This window comes from Ischnura elegans, assembly GCF_921293095.1.
Source record: "Ischnura elegans chromosome 13 unlocalized genomic scaffold, ioIscEleg1.1 SUPER_13_unloc_3, whole genome shotgun sequence".
In the NCBI taxonomy this organism is placed as follows: Eukaryota; Metazoa; Arthropoda; class Insecta; order Odonata; family Coenagrionidae; genus Ischnura; species Ischnura elegans.
In genome coordinates, this window is record NW_025791659.1 from 1,324,500 (window position 1) to 1,346,703 (window position 22,204).

Below are 22,204 nucleotides of genomic sequence, written 5' to 3' on the forward strand. Positions count from 1 at the left end.
TAGTCTAAGTGATTTCTTTGGGTCTTCTTCCGTTTTATCCATGGCTCTATGAAAAATCACCAACATTCCAGCTGGCTTCATCAGATCCACTGAAGCAGCGATGCAGATTTGGCCAGACTGATATTTATGTCCAACCGAATCCTCTTTGACACTTCAATGAATCCAAAGAAGCTGACTGGAAGTTTGACTAAATTTCATCCAAGGCCATGGATTAACTCTGAAGAAGACCCAAAAAACTAGCAGGAAAAGGGAATGATCTAAACCCTGTTTTGATATTGGCTACAAATGACATGAAAGCCAATTCAGATATAAAATCATTTATTATAAAAAGTAAAATCTTACAATGAAATTCAATATGGTGTTTCATTTTACATAAAATAATTGTGTAACATTTAGGAGGTTTTCCGTAAAGTGGCACCCTCCCCTACCACTTTGCCAAACTGCCGTCAACGGTTCGCCCGCCTTGTGCCTCCACTGTGGCTCTCATCACACCCTTCCAATACAGGCTTCCTAAAATGACAGACACGAGATATAGTTAGTCAGCAGTGCATTGGAAATTCAATTAACACAGAAAATATGTCATGTTCCATTCAAGGGGATACAAACTGATAAACACTTCTTAAAGGAAGAGTTCACTGAATGAAAATTTATTTTAGTACATTTATACTTTCAGTAATACATATCAAATAATTGATACAAGCTTTACCTTTTCTGTGAGGTGTATCGGTATTTTCCAGCCTGATAACCACTGCTCACCCTCAGGTTTTTTGCCAAATGGTTAAATGTCTTAGACAGCCTGGGCACCACCTCCCCTTTCAGTTTCGTCTTCACATAAGCTGTAACGAAATATCAAAATTCCAAATTAGTATAATCTTGCTATGCTCCATGGTAAATTGTGCTGATTCAAGTTATGTAGGGAAGACTAGGGCACAGTGGGACAATTCATTTATTTAAACAATTTACTCGGTCAAAGAGCAAATGTACTAAAATTAAGGAGGTCATGTTACGGGAAATAATGCACGAAAATCTTATTTCATTATGTTATGTAGCTTCACATAAATGTTATAAAATGTGTTTTTTGGTATTATTTTCGTAACTTTTATGTTGTGAATATTTATGCAATATTCCTAAATGTAATAAGCTTCATAAGGAATGACTTGCCAAATACATAATTTAGAGACAGTATAATATTTTTAAAAACATATTATCCGAAAGTAACATGTTTAAAATTTTTGCTGACAAATATAAGACTTCAGGACATGCGGGGCACAGTGGGACACCTCAAATTGGGGCACAGTGGGACAACTTGAATTGGGGCAAAGTGGGACAACTCCGATTGGGTCATAGTTGGACGCCGACTTACAGCCCAAGTGCTTCGAACTATCAATCTCCGTAACCTAAAATCACTCCATGCAAAGTCACCATGCAATGTCATTGCATGGTGACTTTGTAGTGTTTTGGCTCCATATTGGTGCTTTAGGATGTGAAGCAGTACATTTCAATACGAAAAAAGTGAGGACAAATGTATAGAATGGCAACAGCAATGCACGTAAGAAAATGAAAGCCGAAGTTATTAATTTGTGTGAACCCCGATCGTATGCGACAATTTTTCTAAAAATGTTGAATCCCACAACTGTTATATAGATAATGCTCTTAATACGGAACAGTTCAGTCTTGGCCATAACAGAGCTTTATGTAGTGAGGAGAGAGTCTCATAAATATTACTTGCTGCAACATTTCTCCTTTCTATAGGGCTGCTCAAGGAACATTCAGTGATTTGCGTGAAAGGAAGAATAACAGGCAATTAAAATTTATTTTTAAAGAGAATTTTAAGGAAAGAATGTCTGTTACGTATTATGATCTATTTAATTGAAATTATTTATAAATTGAATTTTTGAGATTCATAGCTTATAAAATTAAAAACCACCATAGGAAACTGTGGATGACAACTGCAGCACTACTTCACCACAGACATTTTTCGCTGCACATGAAAAAATTAGCATATGAGTTTGCTCAGAGCAATGGAAAGAAATACCCGTCATCTTGCGATCAGAAATAAATCGCTGATGATGATTTGTTTTATGGTTTTATGAAGCGGAATCCTTCGATTAGCCACCGGAAACTTCCCTGGCAAAAGCCATGGTCCTCTACAGGAGGGTCATGAGTGCATTTTTTTCCGATCTGTAAGGTCTTTATGTGAAACACGTATTTTCTGCTGGAAGTGTATACAATCATGATGAAAGTGGTTCCACTACCGTTCAACTCCAAGGAAAAGTGATAGCCCACAAAGGTGAAAAACAAGTAGGTAAAGTTACCTCCTTCGAAAGGGGCTCCTCCATGACATTGTGCTATATTATAAATTCTCAGGTTAATACAATTCCTCCATTTTTTGTGTTATTTGGAGTGAAATTCCTCCCAAAAATACTGTTTTAACTTATGAGATCAGTAGGTACAGCAAACCCATCTGGATGGATGATTATCAAGTTAATTTCACTGGTTTAAAACCAGTGAAATTAACTTGATAGTCTTTAAAGATAGACTTTAAGGCATTCCATTGATCATGCAAAGTGTTCTCAAGATAATAATCCATTGCTAATTTTACACAACCATGAATCGCGTATTTCTGTCGATGCTATTGAGTTAGTAAAAATGAATGGAGTGGTAATGTTTACTTTGCCACCTCACTGTAGTCACAAACCACAGCCATTAGATAACTGAGTGTCCGGCTCTTTGAAAAAATGTAAAAATGACTGCGTATGGCCTATAAACAACTCAGTAGAGAGAATTACTAATTGCAACATGGCAGAGTTAATGGTTACAGCATATAAAAAAGAATTTAAATCTAATAATATTATTTCTACGTTTAGTTCAACCGGTGTATGCCCTGTCAACCCAAGTATTTTTAATGACAAACACCTTGCAAAAGCAAATGTCGAACATCAGTGTTGTCGAAGATCAGTCAGAATTTCATTTAGAACCCAAGGAGAATCTCGAAAGCCCAGGACTTCCCAGGCTGAAATTTCGTTTTAGAGGGCAAAGTTGTCACCCCTGAGGAAATACGTCCAACGTCTACGAGGCTAATATCTTAAAAATACAATACAGAAGAAATGACAGGAGATCCCTACGGAAAGACTAGTTAAAAAGACACTGAAAAATTAATATCTTCAAAGGAAAGGGAGAAAAAATAGCCTGCTATTTATTAAAAAATGAACGATAATAATTTATAGAAAATTAAAGATTTTCATATGAGAGGACTACAAAAGGGGATTGGAAATGGAAGAAATAGCTACAATTTTAGAATAAAGTCACCAAATTTACCATAAAGAACAGTTGACAGCACTTAACCCTTAGACTACCATTTTTTTCTCCTTAATTTACAAACTTTTTGTTTGTTCCTATCTCTTTATTAGGGTTTCAAGAGGTCATAGGGTCATTTTCTTACATGTCAGGTTACGTGTATTCGGCAGGGGGGTGTGGGACATATATGTCCCACTGGTACTAATGGGTGGGACACATATGTCCCACTGGTACTTACGGATGGGACATAAATGTCCCATTGGTACCTACGGTTGGGACATGCATGTCCCATTGGTATATAAGGTAATTCAACTATCCACACTAATACAAGGGAATAAATACGTTTTGAGAAAAACATCTATTTTGAAATCGGCATACGTGTAGGTACAAAGAAGCAAAATACACAAGAAAAGAGATTGAGATTGAAATCGTCATGAGGGTTACAATTGAAAAAAGCAGATTATACAGAGTTGAATAAAAAATTCTATTATTACAAACAAACAATACTTCAGTTTGACAAAAAATTTGATGAAACAGACAAATCAAGTTTTTGAACCCTAGGTGTGATACAGCGTAAAACAAATTTTACATAATGGTACGTTACACATACAGCAAATAGTTTTTGCTCTTTTTTCCATTTTATTCTGCGCGCACCTCAATCAGCGCCTCTTGGTGTTACCCTCAATAGGCAGATGGTCACCCACATTTATCATAAGCTTAGCTGCTTTCGATGGCCTCCCTCTGTATCTTTTGCGTTTTACATAGCTTTTTTCTTTCCCAGTTGCCATCAATTTTTCGGCCAGTGGAACAACAAACTGTAGCAGTTTTACATTTCCTTGTGTAAAATCCATGCATTCACCACTGCTAGCATTAGTAGTTTGTAAAATACCTTTTTCCACCACTTCATTGACCGCCTGTCGAAGTCACACACGCTAACCTTTATGTCGGAGAGATCAACTCCTCCCATGTATGTACCTATTGTAGAAACAAATAGCGGCTGGACAGTCTACCACCAACTTAGTACCATTTTTTTGTTTGCGATTAGCAGTGTGCGCTGTAGTATCGTGGAAGCTGCTAAGAACAGTAACTTCTTTACTGTCCTGCCACCTTATTGCTATTGTCCCATGCTGATTCACAACAAACTCATACTCTCCCCTTTTCAATTTTCCTTGGAACTTCGGCATATGTTTTCTTGAACTGATAGCAGTAACCACTGATGGAAATTTCATGGTATTTATCAATTGTAAACTTGTGAATAATCTGTCAAAAATTAGTGTGACATCTGGTTTCCTTATCGTCTTACATAGAGATAGAACAACTCTCTCTCCGAGATTGGCCAATGCAGAATAGTTTTGTCCGGATTCTCTCCCAGAGCAAATATTCAAATCATATGCATACCCAGTTACAGCATCGCAGCGCTCCCAAATTTTCATCCCTCTTTTTCTTGGTTTCATCGGAAGGTATTGCTTGAGAGAGGATCTGCCTTTGAACTTTGTCATGGACTCATCAATGCTCTGGAACGGACTTTCTTCCCTTGCCTTGGGAAATGTATGTTTGAGGCAAGAAATTACCTCGTCAATATAATATGTTTTTGAAGAACCCATCATTGAATTAGATGATAACAATTGGAATCTATTTCGTGCTATTGATTTTTTGATGGCCTCATTTCCCAAAGAAAGGTTGTGGGACCAATAATCGGAAATATTTGGTACTTTGTTGTAGCTCATTACGAGCATAAAGCCAAGGAGCAACATAATTTCCCCTGGATAGGTGTCTTGGATAATGTTATCCCCTATGAAAAAATTGTATAAAACCTGTATAAAATTGTATAAAAATTTTGTATACATTCTGTATAGAATTATATACAAGTTGTGTACAGTCTCTATACAGATTGTATAAAATCTCTATACAGATTTTATACAGTCTGTATACGTTATATACAAAAATGAGTGTATACAATTTGTATAAAAATATACATTTTATACAAATTATATACAGGCTGTATAAGAATTGTATATGGGCTGTATACAATTGTATACGGGCTGAATAAGAATTGCATACGGATTGTATGAAAGAAGACCTACCCTATGAAAAAATTGTATAAAACCTGTATAAAATTGTATAAAATCTCTATACAGATGTTATACAGTCTGTATACAAGTTATATACAAAAATGAGTGTACATATACAATTTGTATAAAAATATGCATTTTTACACAAATTACATACACGCTGTATTAGAATTGTACATGGGCTGTATAAGAATTAAACATGGGCAGCATAAGAATTGTACATGGGCTGTATACGGGCTGAATAAGAATTGTATACAAACTGTATGAAAGAAGACCTAGGAATACCTCATCCAAAATAGGTGGAGTAATACTACCCATTTTCTTCCTCATTTCATCTCAGGTCATAAAGAAACACTCATAAAAATTATTCCAACAGACCATTCCCCTTACCACACTTCCTCTAGGAACCCACATGCATACAAAGGCATAAATAAAAATGGAGTGAATGCTGTCCAAAATATAACATTATAATCCTTTAAACATTGTTAAACTGAAAACTAACCAACCATTCAATACCAGATTTTTAAATGATAAATAGGGGATTCTCAAGTTAAACAGTGGAAATTAAGAATAGCATGTAATTAATTCTAAGTAAAACATCACTTACTCATAAAAAAATAAACGTCTACAAGGTACTTCCCACACAGCACACGGACACCTTTAACACACGTTTAGGTTAGGACTGAATTTCGTTCGATAATAGTATCTAAATAATAGGTCCAGACAAGAATTTAAATAAATTAGGCTTCAATTCCATACACAATATTTATTGGGCTTCTTTGGTGAAATAATACAACACAAGAAACTACATAAGTATTATGTACTTAATTTTCTTCTCCCCCTGCAACCGTGTTGTTGCTGTCACTTGGCGTGCCTTAGTGAGTTTCTAATAGCCACCTCCACATCTTTTTCAGGGACTGACATGCTCTCCTGCACTGCTACTGTAGTAATGAAGTATATAAAAATTTCATTGTAGCAAGAAATTGTCTCTTGTAGGTAACAAGCAGATTACATAAGACAGGAAACTACAGTCTTATTAGTCTCGTGTTTAACATTCTTAAGGTTTCAAAATTAGGAAACCTGTCCATTTTAGGCCGTAAACATTTTAGAAACTTTTCTTTGGATTTTTCTTCTTCTTAAAAAAGAAAAGATTTTAAGTAAAAATATTAATACATTATATATTTATAAATGAAAGTTATAAAATATATTAGTAATACATATATTATAATTAAGAACATTTTTTCTAGAGCAATTGTTGCACGACAGATCCGAACGACAGAATACAACGAACACAAAACTAAAATGCAAGAATTTCCAAATGAATTGCTGCTACAATATTTTAAAACACCACTTTGTCCTGTACATCAACATCATGAAGCCACTTTTAACTAGAAATTACGTCCAAAGAATTTCAGGGAGAAAGGGTACATACCTTAATGTTTTCCGTAGGGGTGAAATTGTCTCTTCTTATCGCCAAAATACACTTCTTCTTCAATCCATGAAGATCTATAGGAAAGGTAAAAACTTGAACTTTGGGTCTAGTCCTGAAGGGGTTTCCTTCGCATACCGGCACCACACACGAGAAAGGCATATTTAACAAAAATGCCTCACAAACAAGTTTCTGAAGCCCACCGAATGAAATTAAAGAATAACGGAAACTTCACTATTCACAAAAACTCTAATTTTCACCAACTTAACCACAAAAATCTAAGGAATATGGTGAAACAACGTAAACCACGTAATCTCCAACGGCGATCCTGGACGATCCTTCCGCGGGCTCTCTTTCTCGGTGGCTATGGCCCCATCCGCAAAAGAAAATAGTCCCACACCGGATATGAATTTTTTTATCCAGAGTATCCAGAAACGAAATGACTACTGTGTCATATATTAAATCACGAGTTTTTAGGAAATTTGGGCGTATGTGATACAACTTTATCGCTGCATATGAATTTGTCAGTGTACTGTTTAAAACCTTCGTACCGCTTCATACAAACGGGACACGGGGACACCGGGGGACACTATGGAGATATGGACGCCCGCTGGTGACATTGAATCTTCCAAGTGGCATTGAATGGCTAACATTGATGGATCTCCAAGAATCTTGTTTAAAACGCGATTCATGATCTTTAGAAGCAATTGAACTCTTGAATGTGGAACATTATTTTTGTCCCCTACTAAGTTCATTTTTGGACTTAAATTTTTGACGCCTCGGTTGAAAATTTTCCAAGTGGCATTGAATGACTAGCGTTGATGGATCTCCGAGAATCTTGTTTAAAACGCGATTCATGATCTTTAGAAGCAATTGAACTCTCGAATGTGGAACATTATTTTTGTCCACTACTAAGTTCATTTTTGGACTTAAATTTTTGACGCCTCGGTTGAAAATTTTCCAAGTGGCATTGAATGGCTAACATTGATGGATCTCCAAGAATCTTGTTTAAAACGCGATTCATGATCTTTAGAAGCAATTGAACTCTTGAATGTGGAACATTATTTTTGTCCCCTACTAAGTTCATTTTTGGACTTAAATTTTTGACGCCTCGGTTGAAAATTTTCCAAGTGGCATTGAATGGCTAACATTGATGGATCTCCAAGAATCTTGTTTAAAACGCGATTCATGATCTTTAGAAGCAATTGAACTCTTGAATGTGGAACATTATTTTTGTCCCCTACTAAGTTCATTTTTGGACTTAAATTTTTGACGCCTCGGTTGAAAATTTTCCAAGTGGCATTGAATGGCTAACATTGATGGATCTCCAAGAATCTTGTTTAAAACGCGATTCATGATCTTTAGAAGCAATTGAACTCTCGAAGGTGGAACATTATTTTGGTCCCCTACTAAGTTGATTTTTGGACTTCAGTTTTTGAGGCCTACTTTGAATTGCTGTTATACAAATTGTATACATTGTGTACAAATTGTATACATTGTATACAAATTGTATATGCTGTATACAGCTGGTGAATTAATACAGTTTATACAATTTGTATACAATGTATACAAATTGTATACAACCTGTATAAACTGTATAGAAATTTTATACGGTTTTATACAATTTTTTCATAGGGGATGTTTTCCCTTTTTTCGCAATATATCCAAATGCTTATTCGTACTTGTTCGGACTGTTGAATATAAATAAGCTGTGAGGAAATAATTGGAGAAAACAGTCCATTTCAACCAATGGCATACTATCCGAAATCAATGGCATTGTAGGTCAATCAGGTATACAACAATGTCTCGAAAGGAATTGTATCTTTGGAGTAGTCCACAAAATCTCACTCGGAATGTCACTTGTAGATAAAAGGGTAGAATTATTGCTTTCCTCTGTACTTACATTGTCTTGGATGTCGTCGGACATTTTCATTGCTGTCCTCCAGAAATCTCTCATCAGTATATTCACTCTCCTCACTATTTTCAAAATCAACCCTGTATTTTTCGTCGGATGTATCACCAGATCACGCGTCTTCATTTGATGATTCGCCAACCGACATTTCGTCGTCAGATTCATCCAATATCTGGATTAATTCTTCTTCATTGCACTTTCTCTTGTGGCTCATTTCTTGTGACTAAAATGAAAATGAATATGTAAAGGCTGTTATGGAATCAATTATGTATAAGGACACCAAATTACATTTTGAAGTGTTTACTCACCTGGTATCAATCTACTCCACAGGTTACACAGAAGTAGTTGTAAATCACTGTAATCCTCAAATAGCTTCAAATGACTGTAAGAAAGAGCCTCATCTAGAAGTTCTCGACGCAGTGGTCAGTTTCACTTGGACACAAATACTAGACTTCTTTATCAGACAACGTACAGAACCAAAACATTTAACATGTGGTAAAAATTCATAACGTCAAAATAACAACGGTAAACCAGACAAATTATTTAACGTCGGCACTCATAATTGCAGATGTGAAAAAGATCAGTCATTGCGCAAAATGAAGAGTGGTAATATTGTGCAAAAAACAAGTATCCTAAAGTAACATGGTTATATACTTATCATTGTAGAATTACTAGCCAAGTCTAAATTTCCTCTGCTATAAAACCAGAGGTGACAATGAAAATCTTATTGAACATATCAAAGTACTGTCATCTGTTGGAAAAATAAGAACTAAAAGTCAGTAAGTTCTTCCTATACCGATGGGACGATATCGTAGGTGTTTATAATAGGCCTACATCCCAAAGGTTGTTTTGCAAATCTACCTGGGACATATGTGTCCCGTTGGTAGTCTAAGGGTTAAGCCTTTAAAATAATTAAATTTTGATGAAAAACATTGCAAGCAGTGATTTAAAATTTTTATTAAAATGACCAAATATTTTCTATCCGCTCATGTGTCTTGAATAATAATTTTCTTGATTAATATGTTCACTTGCATATATATTTCACATATTAATGTAAATAAATTCATTTGTACCCTCAACTAATTTAAAATTTGTATTTTATTAACTAATGCAAGCTTGTCCCACTCTGCCCCACGCACTGTCCTACTGTGCCCCAGGCTGGGGCAGAGTGGGACACTTTTCATCAAAAAGAAACTTAAGTATTTCAACTAGTTTAGGCAAATTGTATTGCTTGCGGATTTTTTTATACAATTTAGAAAATATTCTCCAAGCAATGGTACCAACATTTTTAATTTACCATTAATTCTGTGGGAAATAAAAATGAAATGCTAAAACTGTCCCACTGTGCCCCAGTCTCCCCTACTAATAGTGAGCACAGAAACAATGTTGTAGTACACATTTTGAGGTATAAATATAAAGAGAAAATTTTACATCATTGAATTAAAAGTATTTGACAAATTACTCATTATGCTTTACTTTCATATCGCTATACAGATAAAGAAACAAAGAATACTGTTGAGGCCACAGGAACATTCACAAAGGGTCATTCCATGTCAGTTCATCCAGGCATGATGAGGTTAACTTGTATTGACATGCATCCTGTATTTTGAAGTGTTTTATGTAGCAAAAATCAAGTTTTCCCCGGCAATGATGGATAAGTGCTCAAGTAAAAATTTCTCCCTTGAGACTTGACTGAAACTGGGCTGAAACTACCTTGAAACTCACTGCCTTGCTTCTATGCTGAAACTGCATTGAAATTGAAACAAACCAGTGGAGTTTGGAAGAGGGATGGCAGTGCAGTAGCAGTGCAATTAAGAACTCCAGCTACTCCAATGAAACTCCCTTGGCCGACTAAACTGAAACTCCCTTAGTCACTAACTAGACTGAAACTCCCTTGGCTACCAGCTAGACTGAAACTCCCTTGGCCAGCTAGACTGAAGCTCCATTGGATAGCTAGGCTGAAACTCCCTTGTATGCCAGGCTGAAACTCCCTTGTTTGGCTGAATACATTTCCTCTACCCAATCCATTAAAATTCCCTCGTCAAATCATAGGAAACACAGTAAATTAACAACTTGCGCAACCCAGCCAACAATGGATGATCACATAACTGTTTTCTCCCACAATTTTGCATGCATGATAAGAGATATAGGGTGGATAGGTGATTGCGATCAACAATAGTTATTATAACTGCAATGACCACAACATTTTTAAAGACACAATTTATTAGAACATGAAAATACATCAATAAATTAATAACTGTTAAAAGCACATACAAAAATATTCCAAATGAAAGAAGTCATGGAAGTTAGATGCTCCTGAAAAAGAGAAGAAACATGACTGATGAGAGTCACAAACGACTTAACTCAAAATCAAATTAGCAAAATTGCACATGAAAAACTCTCCTTTACTTGGCTTATTAGTTATATGGTGCATTAATGTGAACCATTCAAATTATAGAAAGCAAAACTTAAATTATCACTGAGGAAGCATGCGCTTTGCATCATAGTTAAATGAAAAACGAAGCGATGACTCGTTACTTAGGCTATGTGTGAACTCCAAACGAAAACCACGTAAGATTCCAAAACATTCAGCAGTAACTAATAATTATTAGCAGTTAATATACATTGCACTATAGCGAAACATACCCGCATTCCTTATTTCTTCGAAAGCCCGCTCGAGGTCACCGAGTCCGGTCCTCCGCAGGATGACTAACGGACGGCGCGGCATCCGCGGCATTGATGACCAGTCGGTGTATTATCCTCCTCGTCCGCGGCAGTCCGGGGTATCCACGAGCCAGGAAAAGTGGACTGCAGTCGCCAACGCGTTGAAAGAAGAATTCGTTATTGGCTGCATGACCCCCGAAAAAGGAGCTTGAAATCCTTAAACGTGCCTGGATTAACCCTTTCGAGACCGCGGAGTTTTCGTCTTAGCTTGACTGCTGTACCGAGCCCCAAGAGACTCTTCTTTCTCGTGGTACGGAGCATTTTTGGAGGGCATTCGTTAAGAAGGGTCTCGCTGAACCTTTTTCGACCCCTCCACGGTGGGACTCCGCATTATCTCGGACTCCGAGAGTAGTTGTGCTCCCTCCTTTCCGGGTTTACGACCATACCTGCGGCATTGGTTCGCGGTCAACTTATCTATTGCTTATATGTATTTAGCAAATGGATAATTGTTGCTTGCACGTAAATTACAGACATTGAATATAATTCCTCATTTTTATCTGAGCATTGTCAAATTTTAAACGAAGTTCTAAGGCCATTATCAAAGCATTTAACGCAGCAACAATTTCCATGTTGATGTTTATACATAACTCGAGATATAAGTTAATATTTGTCGTAGAATTTCGTTTAAAAATTCTAAACGCTGCTCAAAATACAAACAATTCCATTCTTAGTTTATATTTCTTGAGAAATGAACAAATATTTATTTCGAAAATTGACTCTATACACAATTGTATGACCGCTGTCCCTTACCGCTGAGAGGGGTTATAAAACACGAAAGGTCCGGGTACCTGCTCCCGGATTCGGAGGGTTAATCCTAAACCCCGAAGCGTTGGGTCCCGAGACAAAGGCGACCTAAACCCACGACCGTCCTGAAAGGGGGAGAGCTAGAAAACGTATACATACGGGTTTCGTTTTCTTGACCGGGAAAATCTCACACGTACATATACGCCCGTGGTCTCCCGGGTCAGGTAACGTCCACACGTATATATACGTGTACGGTAGGGAAAAGGTTAAAACACGAATTCAATGTCAACGTTCTCATGGCTAAACATGGAAGGAATAAACATGCCATCAGAGAAGTTAAAACGCTTACCTCCAGTTATGACTGCAGTCACCACCACCGACCTCGTTCTCCCCTTCACCTTAATTTAGATTAATTCTTGCCGTTAACAAACGTCGAAGTACCGGGAAAATATTCATGCCATCAATCTTTTCATGCCAAAACCCACGCTCATCACTCGTCTTTCGCTCCTAGCAACTTGAGAGAAATAACGGCAACCGACAGCTTGACGCGCGGGAAAAGATATACGTGTTGCCAAAAGCTAAATTTAAAAAATTCATTGCCGCTGAAAACAGGGGTCGCGTGTATGTCCGGTAGAAGGGTTCCGTATGTTGGCAAAACTTACGGTGGGTAGCACACGCGCAGTAAGGGAGAAGCAGTTCAAATTCATGAGGGAGAGGGGATACCCAAATGCTGCAGCAGCTCAGTGGCAGGGCAGTAAAGGCATACGGCAAGAGAGATTCAGTGGAGTTATTAAGTTGGCCTGGCCTATGAACCTACCGTCCAGTTCAGTGTCAGTGGAGCTCAGGTGCAGCAAGGGAGAAGCAGTTCAAATTCTGAGGGAGAGGGGATACCCAAATGCTGCAGCAGCTCTGTGGCAGGGCAGTAAAGACATTCGGCAAGAGAGATACAGTGGAGCCATAAATTCGACCTGGCCTGAGGCTATTGTCCAGTTCAGTATCAGTGGAGCACACATGCAGCAAGGGAGAAGCAGTTTAAATGCAATGGACTCGCAAGGGAGAATGGCATCAGAGTTTCAGTTGAGTGCTCTTTTTCTTGTTGAGGACAAGGCAGTGCAGTGCAGTGAAAAGGTTGTTTCAAGGCAGTTTGAGTGCATTCAGTGGAGTTTCAGCCCAGAATCAGCTCTGTTTCAAGGGAGAAATTTTTACTAGAGTGCTATGAATTCCTTAAAATATTCTATTTCAAAAATATATTTTTCATATCGGGAGAGAAACAACCTGCACATAAAAAATATTTTAATTTTTGAACGTATTATGTACTAGATTCACGTTGTAATTATTTGCTTGTATATAGAAAACAGTTAACACAAGCATTTCATCATACTTGAAGGACTCAACACTGACTACCACAGTCGTGAAGAGGGAGTTTTTTGCATATTTTTTTAACGACAAAGCAAGCAAAAAGCCATGAATTTCATTTTTACAGGTGGTGGGACATACCTTAACCTGGATCCGCCCAAAATATTTTTTTTGAGATTAATAATTCATATTCTAGGGGAATGGTAAGGGTCTCATTTTTACTACATTCTGAAAATATTTCGTTGATCGGTTGTGTAGTTTCCGAGATACAGGCTGTGACATAAATGTCACATTGGGCGGATCTGTTGTCTTTTGGTGCAAGGTAATTTTTCCCCAGAAAAAGCAAATATTTTTCGCATTTGAGCTGCACTATTCATTTAAATGATAAAAAACACAAGAAAAACATATTATTAATTACGTACACTATTTTCAAGCTTTTGTTTAAATTTAAAGTAAATTGTTTAAAAATTTAGCAATAATTTTCAGAGTTCCATTGCCCGCGATTCATAAATATTTCGATGTAAATTGTGATTTTTAAAATGTAGAAGTGTTTTGGATTTTTTCAATGCTATTTCACAAGTTTGGGGTATATTTAAATTTATAATGTTTATATTATAAACTTGTCAAATACACATCAAGAAAAATTATTTTAAATTTATGTATAAATTTAAGTTTTCGGCAGTAGTGTTATGAAATTACAGAACCTTGAATTGACACAATCAATGGATTTGTTGAAGGTACATTTAAATAATATTTTTACATGGAAAATAAGTAAAATAGTTGAAAATGCATTTCCCAATTTTGGAAAATACATAGAATAAATATACATGTTTGAAAAATATTCTCACAACATATAAGGGTGTAATACCTTATAAAATTGAATTAAATTTGAATCAATTTGTTTCATATAAACTAAAGTTTGCTTTAGAGTTCAATGCCGGCGTATACGTACCATTTTGAGTGGTAAGTAGTAAAGCAATATTTGTCCATATTTCATGCATCGCATGCAGTGCATTTGACGGAAGCGCAATGTTCTCCAGCACGGCGACGCAATCTTTTGAGACTAATTGATCATTAGCATCGTAACATATTTCACTGCCTGCCTCTGTTGAAAATGAAGTAGTACGGCGGCTATGCTTGCCTTTGCATCGATGTATGGCCAGTAATGTTTGCATTATTACACGCCTGATCTCTAATTGTGACATGCAATGACCAGATTTCGCTCGTTAGCAGATTGTGAACAGCTTCAGATTGTGAACAGCTACATCCAAAAGTCAAGGAAAATATTCCACCATTACCACCAAAACTGATTGTCCTCCGCCGAATGCACATGCAAGGATGGATACCAAAATACTCCACAATCATACTCCTGCCAAAAGAGAGTTTTTTCAGTGGGAAAAATCCCTCTGAAACGTTCTTTCAATTTAGTGATCTACGGCGAAGCTACCACAATTTGTCTATTATGTCGGGCATCGTATTGTCTGCACAGTGAAGGTATCTACTCATCACAAAGAACCTATTCCTTCGTTAGGCTACGGTAACCATTGAGTTGTGAGCACCCCCAGAATCTTCCCAGGAGCATCGCTTGGATGGAAACCAGTTACAACCTCATAAAAGTAAAATCCCAATGAAAATTTTCATCTCCTCTTTACTGATGCTAGAAGATGAATTACAATAGAAGTAGTATAATTATCTAATTCTGCCATGAGAAAAAAGAATGTCATCCGAAAAAACTATTTAAAAAATTTCTACACCTAATTTTTCCCTCTATTCAGGAAGATCTGTTTCGGGGAATAACCTATTTCTTACAAAATGACCTTCTTGTCGCAAATTGGCAGCTTCTCTTTTTACTTTTTTCTATTGGAGAAGTGATGTAAGCTTCGTTGACTTCGAATCCTTTTCCTTACATCTAACTGTTACCGAAATACTTCAGGACTTCTCTTGGAATTCATTAGTATTATCATTATCAAGCTGCAAAACAAGCTCCACTCTTGCCCGAAGTTGTCTTCCCGTTAAATTTTCCACAAGTCCACCAGCCTGGTCATCTGCAATGTCCTCATCAGTGACAATTGCTGCTTCTGGTAGCTCAAGGTATATTGTACTTCGTCAAAGTCTTCGTTTTCCGGAAGCTATTTGGCTTCACACAGTGTAATATCTCTGAGCTATCGATATCCCTAATATTAAAAAATTTAATTCAAAAGTAATTACCGGAATAAAAGTTAATAAATGCAAATTTATCGACTAATTGATAAATAATAAATCTATTAGCGGGAATACGAAGGAAAAAACCTTGAAAATGGAATAAATTCTAACTAGAGCATAAAATTCGAAACTTTGAAGATTTGCATAGGGATCCGCCCAATGTGACATTTATGTCACAGTAACATTTATCAGAGTTTATTACAGAAATGGAAAGCAATACCAAACATATCAATGTACTATTAATAATTTTGTATCATTATGTTGATAAATACCAAAAATTGTCGCTGTAGCGCATATAGTTAATGAACAAATTAAATATTTACACAAAGCGAACGTCCATTTTTAGTGTCTAGGGAAGGCGCATAAGTACCAGGGGTACTCAAAGGATAGGTCTTCACTCTCACTTGACAATTCTTACCTTGAATTGAAGCACTTAGCTTCCTCTTTCTTATAAGGTATAAAACACAACAATATACCGTGCCCGAACGATGCAAGAGCCATTACAGTGGAGCGATACAGGGTGTGACATTTATGTTACATTGGGCGGATCCAGGTTAAGGGATATCAGAAAAATTAATTTAACTTGCTTAAGATATTGACTCAGGTCAAAATTTGATGTTTTATAGAACCATGCTTTTGATGCAAAATTTTTTAAAACCTTATGAAACATATGAGTTTAGAGAATTTCCAATATTCCTTGGTTCATTTTTCAATTAGTTTTTGGAATGCTCATGACCCTATGGTAAACCTGCATTTTTTCATAAGAATCGGATGAAAACTATGGCTGAGACAAATTATTTCCCTGTGGAGGTACAAGTACCACTGGAGACCGCTACCCAGACGGCACAGGAAGTTTTCGTACCTGAATACGAGGGTGGACCATCAAGATACAAAAATCGCGCTTAGGAAGTTTCTGAAAAGGTTTTGTTTCTTTATTTCCTTTAATGACGAAAAAAGATGCAAGAGAACTGGCAAATTCATATGCATCGATAAAATTGTATCTCATCGATAAAACTGTATTCGGTCTGGGACTATTTTCTTTCGCGGGTGGTGCCATCGTGCCATATCATCCTAGAAAGATCACATGCCTTCACAAGCTGGCACAAGCCAGCACAAGCCGTTGGAGATCGCATCGTTTACGTCACGTCTCACCACATTTCAGGGATTTTTGTGGTTAAGTTTGTGAAAAATAGAGTGTCTGGTAATGGTGAAGTTTCCCTTATTCTTTAATTTCATTCACTGGGCTTCAGAAACGTGTTATTGAGATATTTTTGTTAAAAATGCCTTTCGTGTGTGTATTGTCGGGATGTAATGGAAACTCCGGGACATGGTTCAAGTTTTTAGCTTTCCAAAAGATCCTGAGTTGAAAAAGAAGTGCATTTGGGCGATAAGAAGAAAACATTTCACCCCTACGAAAAACTGTGAGGTATGTACTCTTTCTCGCTGTAATTATTTGGATGTAATTTTAAGTTAGAAGTGGCTTCGGGATATTGATGCATCAACATCCCGAACTATTCAGTACTGAAGTACTATAGTACTATTCAGTACTAAAAATGGTGATTCAAAATATTGTAGCAGCAATTCTTTTGAAAATTCTTGCATTTTAGTTGTCTTTTTTGTATTAATTCATTCGGTAAACTTGTGGTTAAATGAGAAACTAGGAATAAGCTGCCAAGTTTATAGGATCGAATATTGCTTCTTAGCTTGGCCTATGGTGTATTACACGTCGGCTTTCATCATTTCAAATTGTCTTATGCTATAGTTAAAAACAATAAAAATATCAGGCATACAAATATTTACTATATTTACGAGCCTAGTAATTTGATTTCTCATGCAGAAATACCAAAAATTGGAAATGATTTGACCTAATAAGTTACATGGTATTTTATTATTTATTAATTTTAGGTGTGTGAGCTTCACATCGCACCTTGTGATATCAGAAAATAATCTGTGGCCTTGGACGAGAAGACGAGGAGAAAATTCTTGCTGAATTGAAGGTGCCCAGATTGGAGGAAGGTAAAATTGCTTCACTGTTACCTGTCGCCAAGAAGACAGACATTGTGGCAGAAGTGACATATTTGTGGATGTGGATTTGATTTGTGCAAGATGATGCTGTGATAGTGGACGTTCATCGGAGAAAGTATTGAAGATAGTTTTTATGTATCGACCAGTCCTCTTTTAAATAATTTTTTATTCGAAATAGAATAAGAGTAATTGTTTCGCTAAATTAGATGTGGGATAGAAGAGAAAATTGGAAATATTATTGTGGTTGACAATAGAAAATACATAATATATGTATTGTATTTCTGTGGGTTTTTTCTTTCCTGCCTCTTTAAAATTTCTTGTGTTGGTGACTTCATGCAAAGTAAGTATAAAATCGGAGGTGTGATCTAAGAGATACCATGTTTTATTTTACAAGTGTTTATGCTGGTGATTTGGCAGGACTTTCATATTTTTAATAGGTTGATACATTTACTGCAATGACCTAGAGACTTTTACTCATCCCAAATAATTTTTCAAATACTTTAGCGCCTGATATGGGTAAGTTTTAGTAGCTGAGACTGAACTATACGTTAATTTTTGCTTGCATTTTGATGAATTCGATCATACTAATAGCAGATATGTCAGCAATCTTGTTTCATTGGCAATTTTTATTTAAAAATTTTATTTCGTCAGGCTTTAGGGTAAGCTTTTTAATGCTCGTGGGCTATGTGATGTCTTATTTAGTGTCAAAATTAATAAGAATTTACTCTTATTAACATCTCAAGGTTTCCAAGTAAGTACGAGTCACTTAAGAATGCTGGATGCTGGGGATGCGTGAATTAGCCTTGAGAATCTCATTTTTCGCCGAGTTATTTAAGTGGCCGAGTAAGTTTTGTAAGTTCTCAATAGGTAAATAGTACTGTATCATGGTAATTAGAATTCATGATATAGTATTCTTTACCTATTGAGAACTTACAATTCATAATGATTCATAACATTCTCGCTACGGTCGGTAGCTATCGATTGAAAAACTGCAGTTTCACCCAAACTTCAAATGGTCGTGAAAAAAAACTATTGGAGATAGCCAAGAAATATTTTACACTTTCATTCCTGCATGGAAGGATGAAAATTGGCAAGTTTCATCAAAATCCGAGTCGGTGGGTATCATGCCTGGATGAACTGACATGGAATGACCCAAAGCATAAGAAAGCATTGTTAATCTATGTAAGTATTACACTCTCAAAGTTACCACCATAGTAATTACCATCAATAGTGTCCATTGTGGCTCTGCATGCTGCAGGATTCCCTCCTTTGGACACTCTCTGGCCCTTAGCAGAGTGGCATCTAATATACTCCCTCCCAAATAGCCTCATCAGCAACTCCTCCTGTAACCTTTTCGGGGTCGTCCCATTGCTGAGCGCCCCAATTTTATCACCTTTTTTAATGTATATATTGAAGCCAGGGTGCAGCAAAACCTAAAATAATGAAAGAGGCATTAAGTGTTGAACTTTGTAACGTTTGAAAATCTCGAGATAAATACTACGCTGAAAGGTGGCTTACCGAGTCATCCGAAGGGATGTTTTGTTTTAAATATTTCCTTGCATGTCTTAGCAAAATGTCCCCCCTTTCCATTTCGTCAACTGGAAATGAACGGATGCTAATTTTTAGCGATGCATGGATCAAATAACGAGATTCTACCCATTATAAGTTTAAAGTATTCCAGATTTTCTTTCCTAAACACAACGACTTACCTGCATTCGCCAACTCCGAGTCAATTGAAACCCTAGAGGTTAGGCCATCCAACTCAATCAGGGTATTCGTCTCATTGATTATGCCACTTTCCATAGGCACTGGCACAGGAGTTGCGCCTGCAGGAGCCGGGAAGTGGAAGTCTTGGGGATCTTCCTCTCCGAGGGCAATGCCGATGGCATTGTAGATGGGGTCCCTGTTCCCAGGAAAATTTACGGCGGGCGCAGACTTCTTATATTTCATCGCCCTCCTCCTCCCGCCTTTTGCCCCTTCCTGCGCCTTGCCCACAAGCTTCTCGATCGCCTCTTTCGGGGACGAATTACTTTTCTTGAGAAGCTTCTCAAATTCTTCCTGGGATTCTTTAATCTCCGAAAGTTTTCCTGAAACAGGTTAATAACAGTTCGTACATAGGTAAACTACTGATAGGTATATTAGGCATTAAAAATTTTCAGAAAATTGTAACTTTCCACCAACTGCTATAGTTAACACTTTCTCAGGCACTCCATCCCACAGCACCTGGTACTCCCCTCCAAATATTGCCTCCGTTTTAATAAGGGATCCTACATCCGTTGTAATGCCTGTACTCTCGTCGGAGTAAAAGTAAAAGCAGGCCCTCTGCTTCAATTCTCGCGCGCTCCGGGAAGAGACGCTGCACATGGAGTCGTCGGAATCCTCTGGCATCAGATTCATCTTGCACTGAGAAAAATAACGATGATATGAATTGGAAGCCACTCGAATTGACTCAAACCGTCAAACAGTAACTGATTAGGTTCAACTTACCCAAGTACTCTCTTCAGTCACACTGAAAATGCTGAACTACTACGTGCTACTGGAGCTACCGTACTATTCCGTGATCCGGAAATTGGCGTGGTCTATGACGTCAGTGACGGAAGCACATGGAGAGAAAACAACGGAAGTCCTTGTTCATGAATTTGTATTATAAGTAATATTACCTTATGGAAAAATGAGTGAATAAATAACTTAAGTTGTCACTGAATGCTTCATTTTAATTAATTTGAATGATATTTAACCATTATCTATTGTTAATATTATAAACATTTAACTTTCATATGACTCATTATACGCAGTTGGGTAGTTTAGTTGTGGTGGGAATTATGATACCCGTGGTGGTAGGTACCTACGTAGCACAGACACCAAAGGTCGTAGAAATTCCTTTTCAGTGCGTATTTGCGTTTAGTACTCACGACAAACCGTCAAACAGAAATGACGCTAGCGTCATACAAACCTAAACCTAACAAAGTTGTATTGCTCTTGTCAACAATGCATCGAGATGACATTGTGGATCCTCAAACAAATAAACCTGAAATTGTAATGTATTACAACTCCACAAAAGGTGGTGTAGACTTATCAGGCCATTTACTGTCCACACACAGTGTCTATTTCATATCATGCCGATGGCCGCTAACAATATTTTTTAGTTTGGTGAACATTGGCGCGATCAATGGCATTGTTATTTACAAAGCAAACTCAGGGAAATCGGTCAGTCGGAGGGAGTATTTGAATGCTCTCGTTAAAAATTTGACTAGAGGTTACACACTGAAAAGGGAGAAACCGCAAAATATCAAATTATCTGTGCGACTCCGGTTACGGGAAATATTGGGTTTACCTGAGAGAGGCGATAACGTGAGATGCCATACTGATGGCCGATGTGCTAACTCACCATGTAAAAAAAATAGGAAAAAAAGACATCATGCAATACGTGTAAAAACATCATTTGCCGGGATCACTGTGTTTTCAACTGCATATTATGTTTCCAAAATGCTGACGGAGTTGATGACTGATTGCAAGTTGTAACTAACAATGTTTTTCTTGTAATCAGAAAATTTTCTTTTATGTTCTCCATGTTGATATCTTAAAATGCATAAGACTCTTATGCTAAACAGTTCTTCAAAAGAACGTGTCAAAGAAATGGTTTATATAGTGCTTATTAGTGTTTATTTAGCCGCATACAACCAGTCGGTCTTTTCCCCGCCCCGCGTGCTACCGCGTCACAATAAAAGCGCGTGCTACCGCGGGTTAAAAAATGCCGAAAGGGCCGTACTCCAAAAATTCTAGGACAACGAAATGGAGACGTAGGAAGACAATTGATGGCGCACTTGGAAATAACCTAAGTAATGCGCCGATAGAAAATGATACTCATGAAAGGCGCAAAAAGGAATATGGAAGTCCTGCAACTGAGAAGGCTCCTTAAGAACCGGATTACTTTAATTTAAACGACAACAATGGTATGTAATAATGTGATTACATTATGATTTATATGTGCCTCAGGTTTAAGGAATTGTTTTTCTCAAAGCTAGGAATTCTTTTCAATGCTTGGATTATGGTCGTACTTGATTTAATTTTTTTCGACCCCTAATAATAACTTATTTCGACATCTTCGCAACTTAATCTTCCATGTTGTCTCGATTAATCTTAGGTTGTGAGTCAGATGAGATGGCATCCAGTACATCAGAATGCAGTGCACATCAAACTCCAGGTCGATAAAATAAAATTCTCGAAAAGTATAAATCTCATATAGAATTTAAATTTCATCAGTCATGTTGTCTTATTTGCTCCATTTGATGAACTTATTTTTGTGCACTGGAGTAACTTCCATTGATGTATTTGTTTCCATTTAAAGGTATACCCTTGGAGAGAAAAGAATCGAGTGAAATTTCTGGTGACGATGAGGACTCTAGCTCTGAAGGCTCTAACAATATCTCGGACAGTTACAGC

General features: G+C 37.0%; 1 protein-coding gene across 1 annotated transcript; it reads right to left on the reverse strand.

Annotated features, from left to right (window-relative positions):
- Positions 1 to 404: 404 nt before the first annotated feature.
- On the reverse strand, positions 405 to 20,816 carry LOC124172823. Its single transcript, XM_046552315.1, has 5 exons — positions 19,471 to 20,816; positions 19,280 to 19,359; positions 18,984 to 19,194; positions 707 to 836; positions 405 to 510 (listed from the first exon to the last, which is right to left on the reverse strand). Exons 1-5 carry the CDS (start codon positions 19,709 to 19,711, stop codon positions 447 to 449), a joined length of 726 nt encoding a protein of 241 aa, XP_046408271.1. The 5' UTR covers positions 19,712 to 20,816; the 3' UTR covers positions 405 to 446.
- Between the last annotated feature and the right edge of the window lie 1,388 nt (positions 20,817 to 22,204).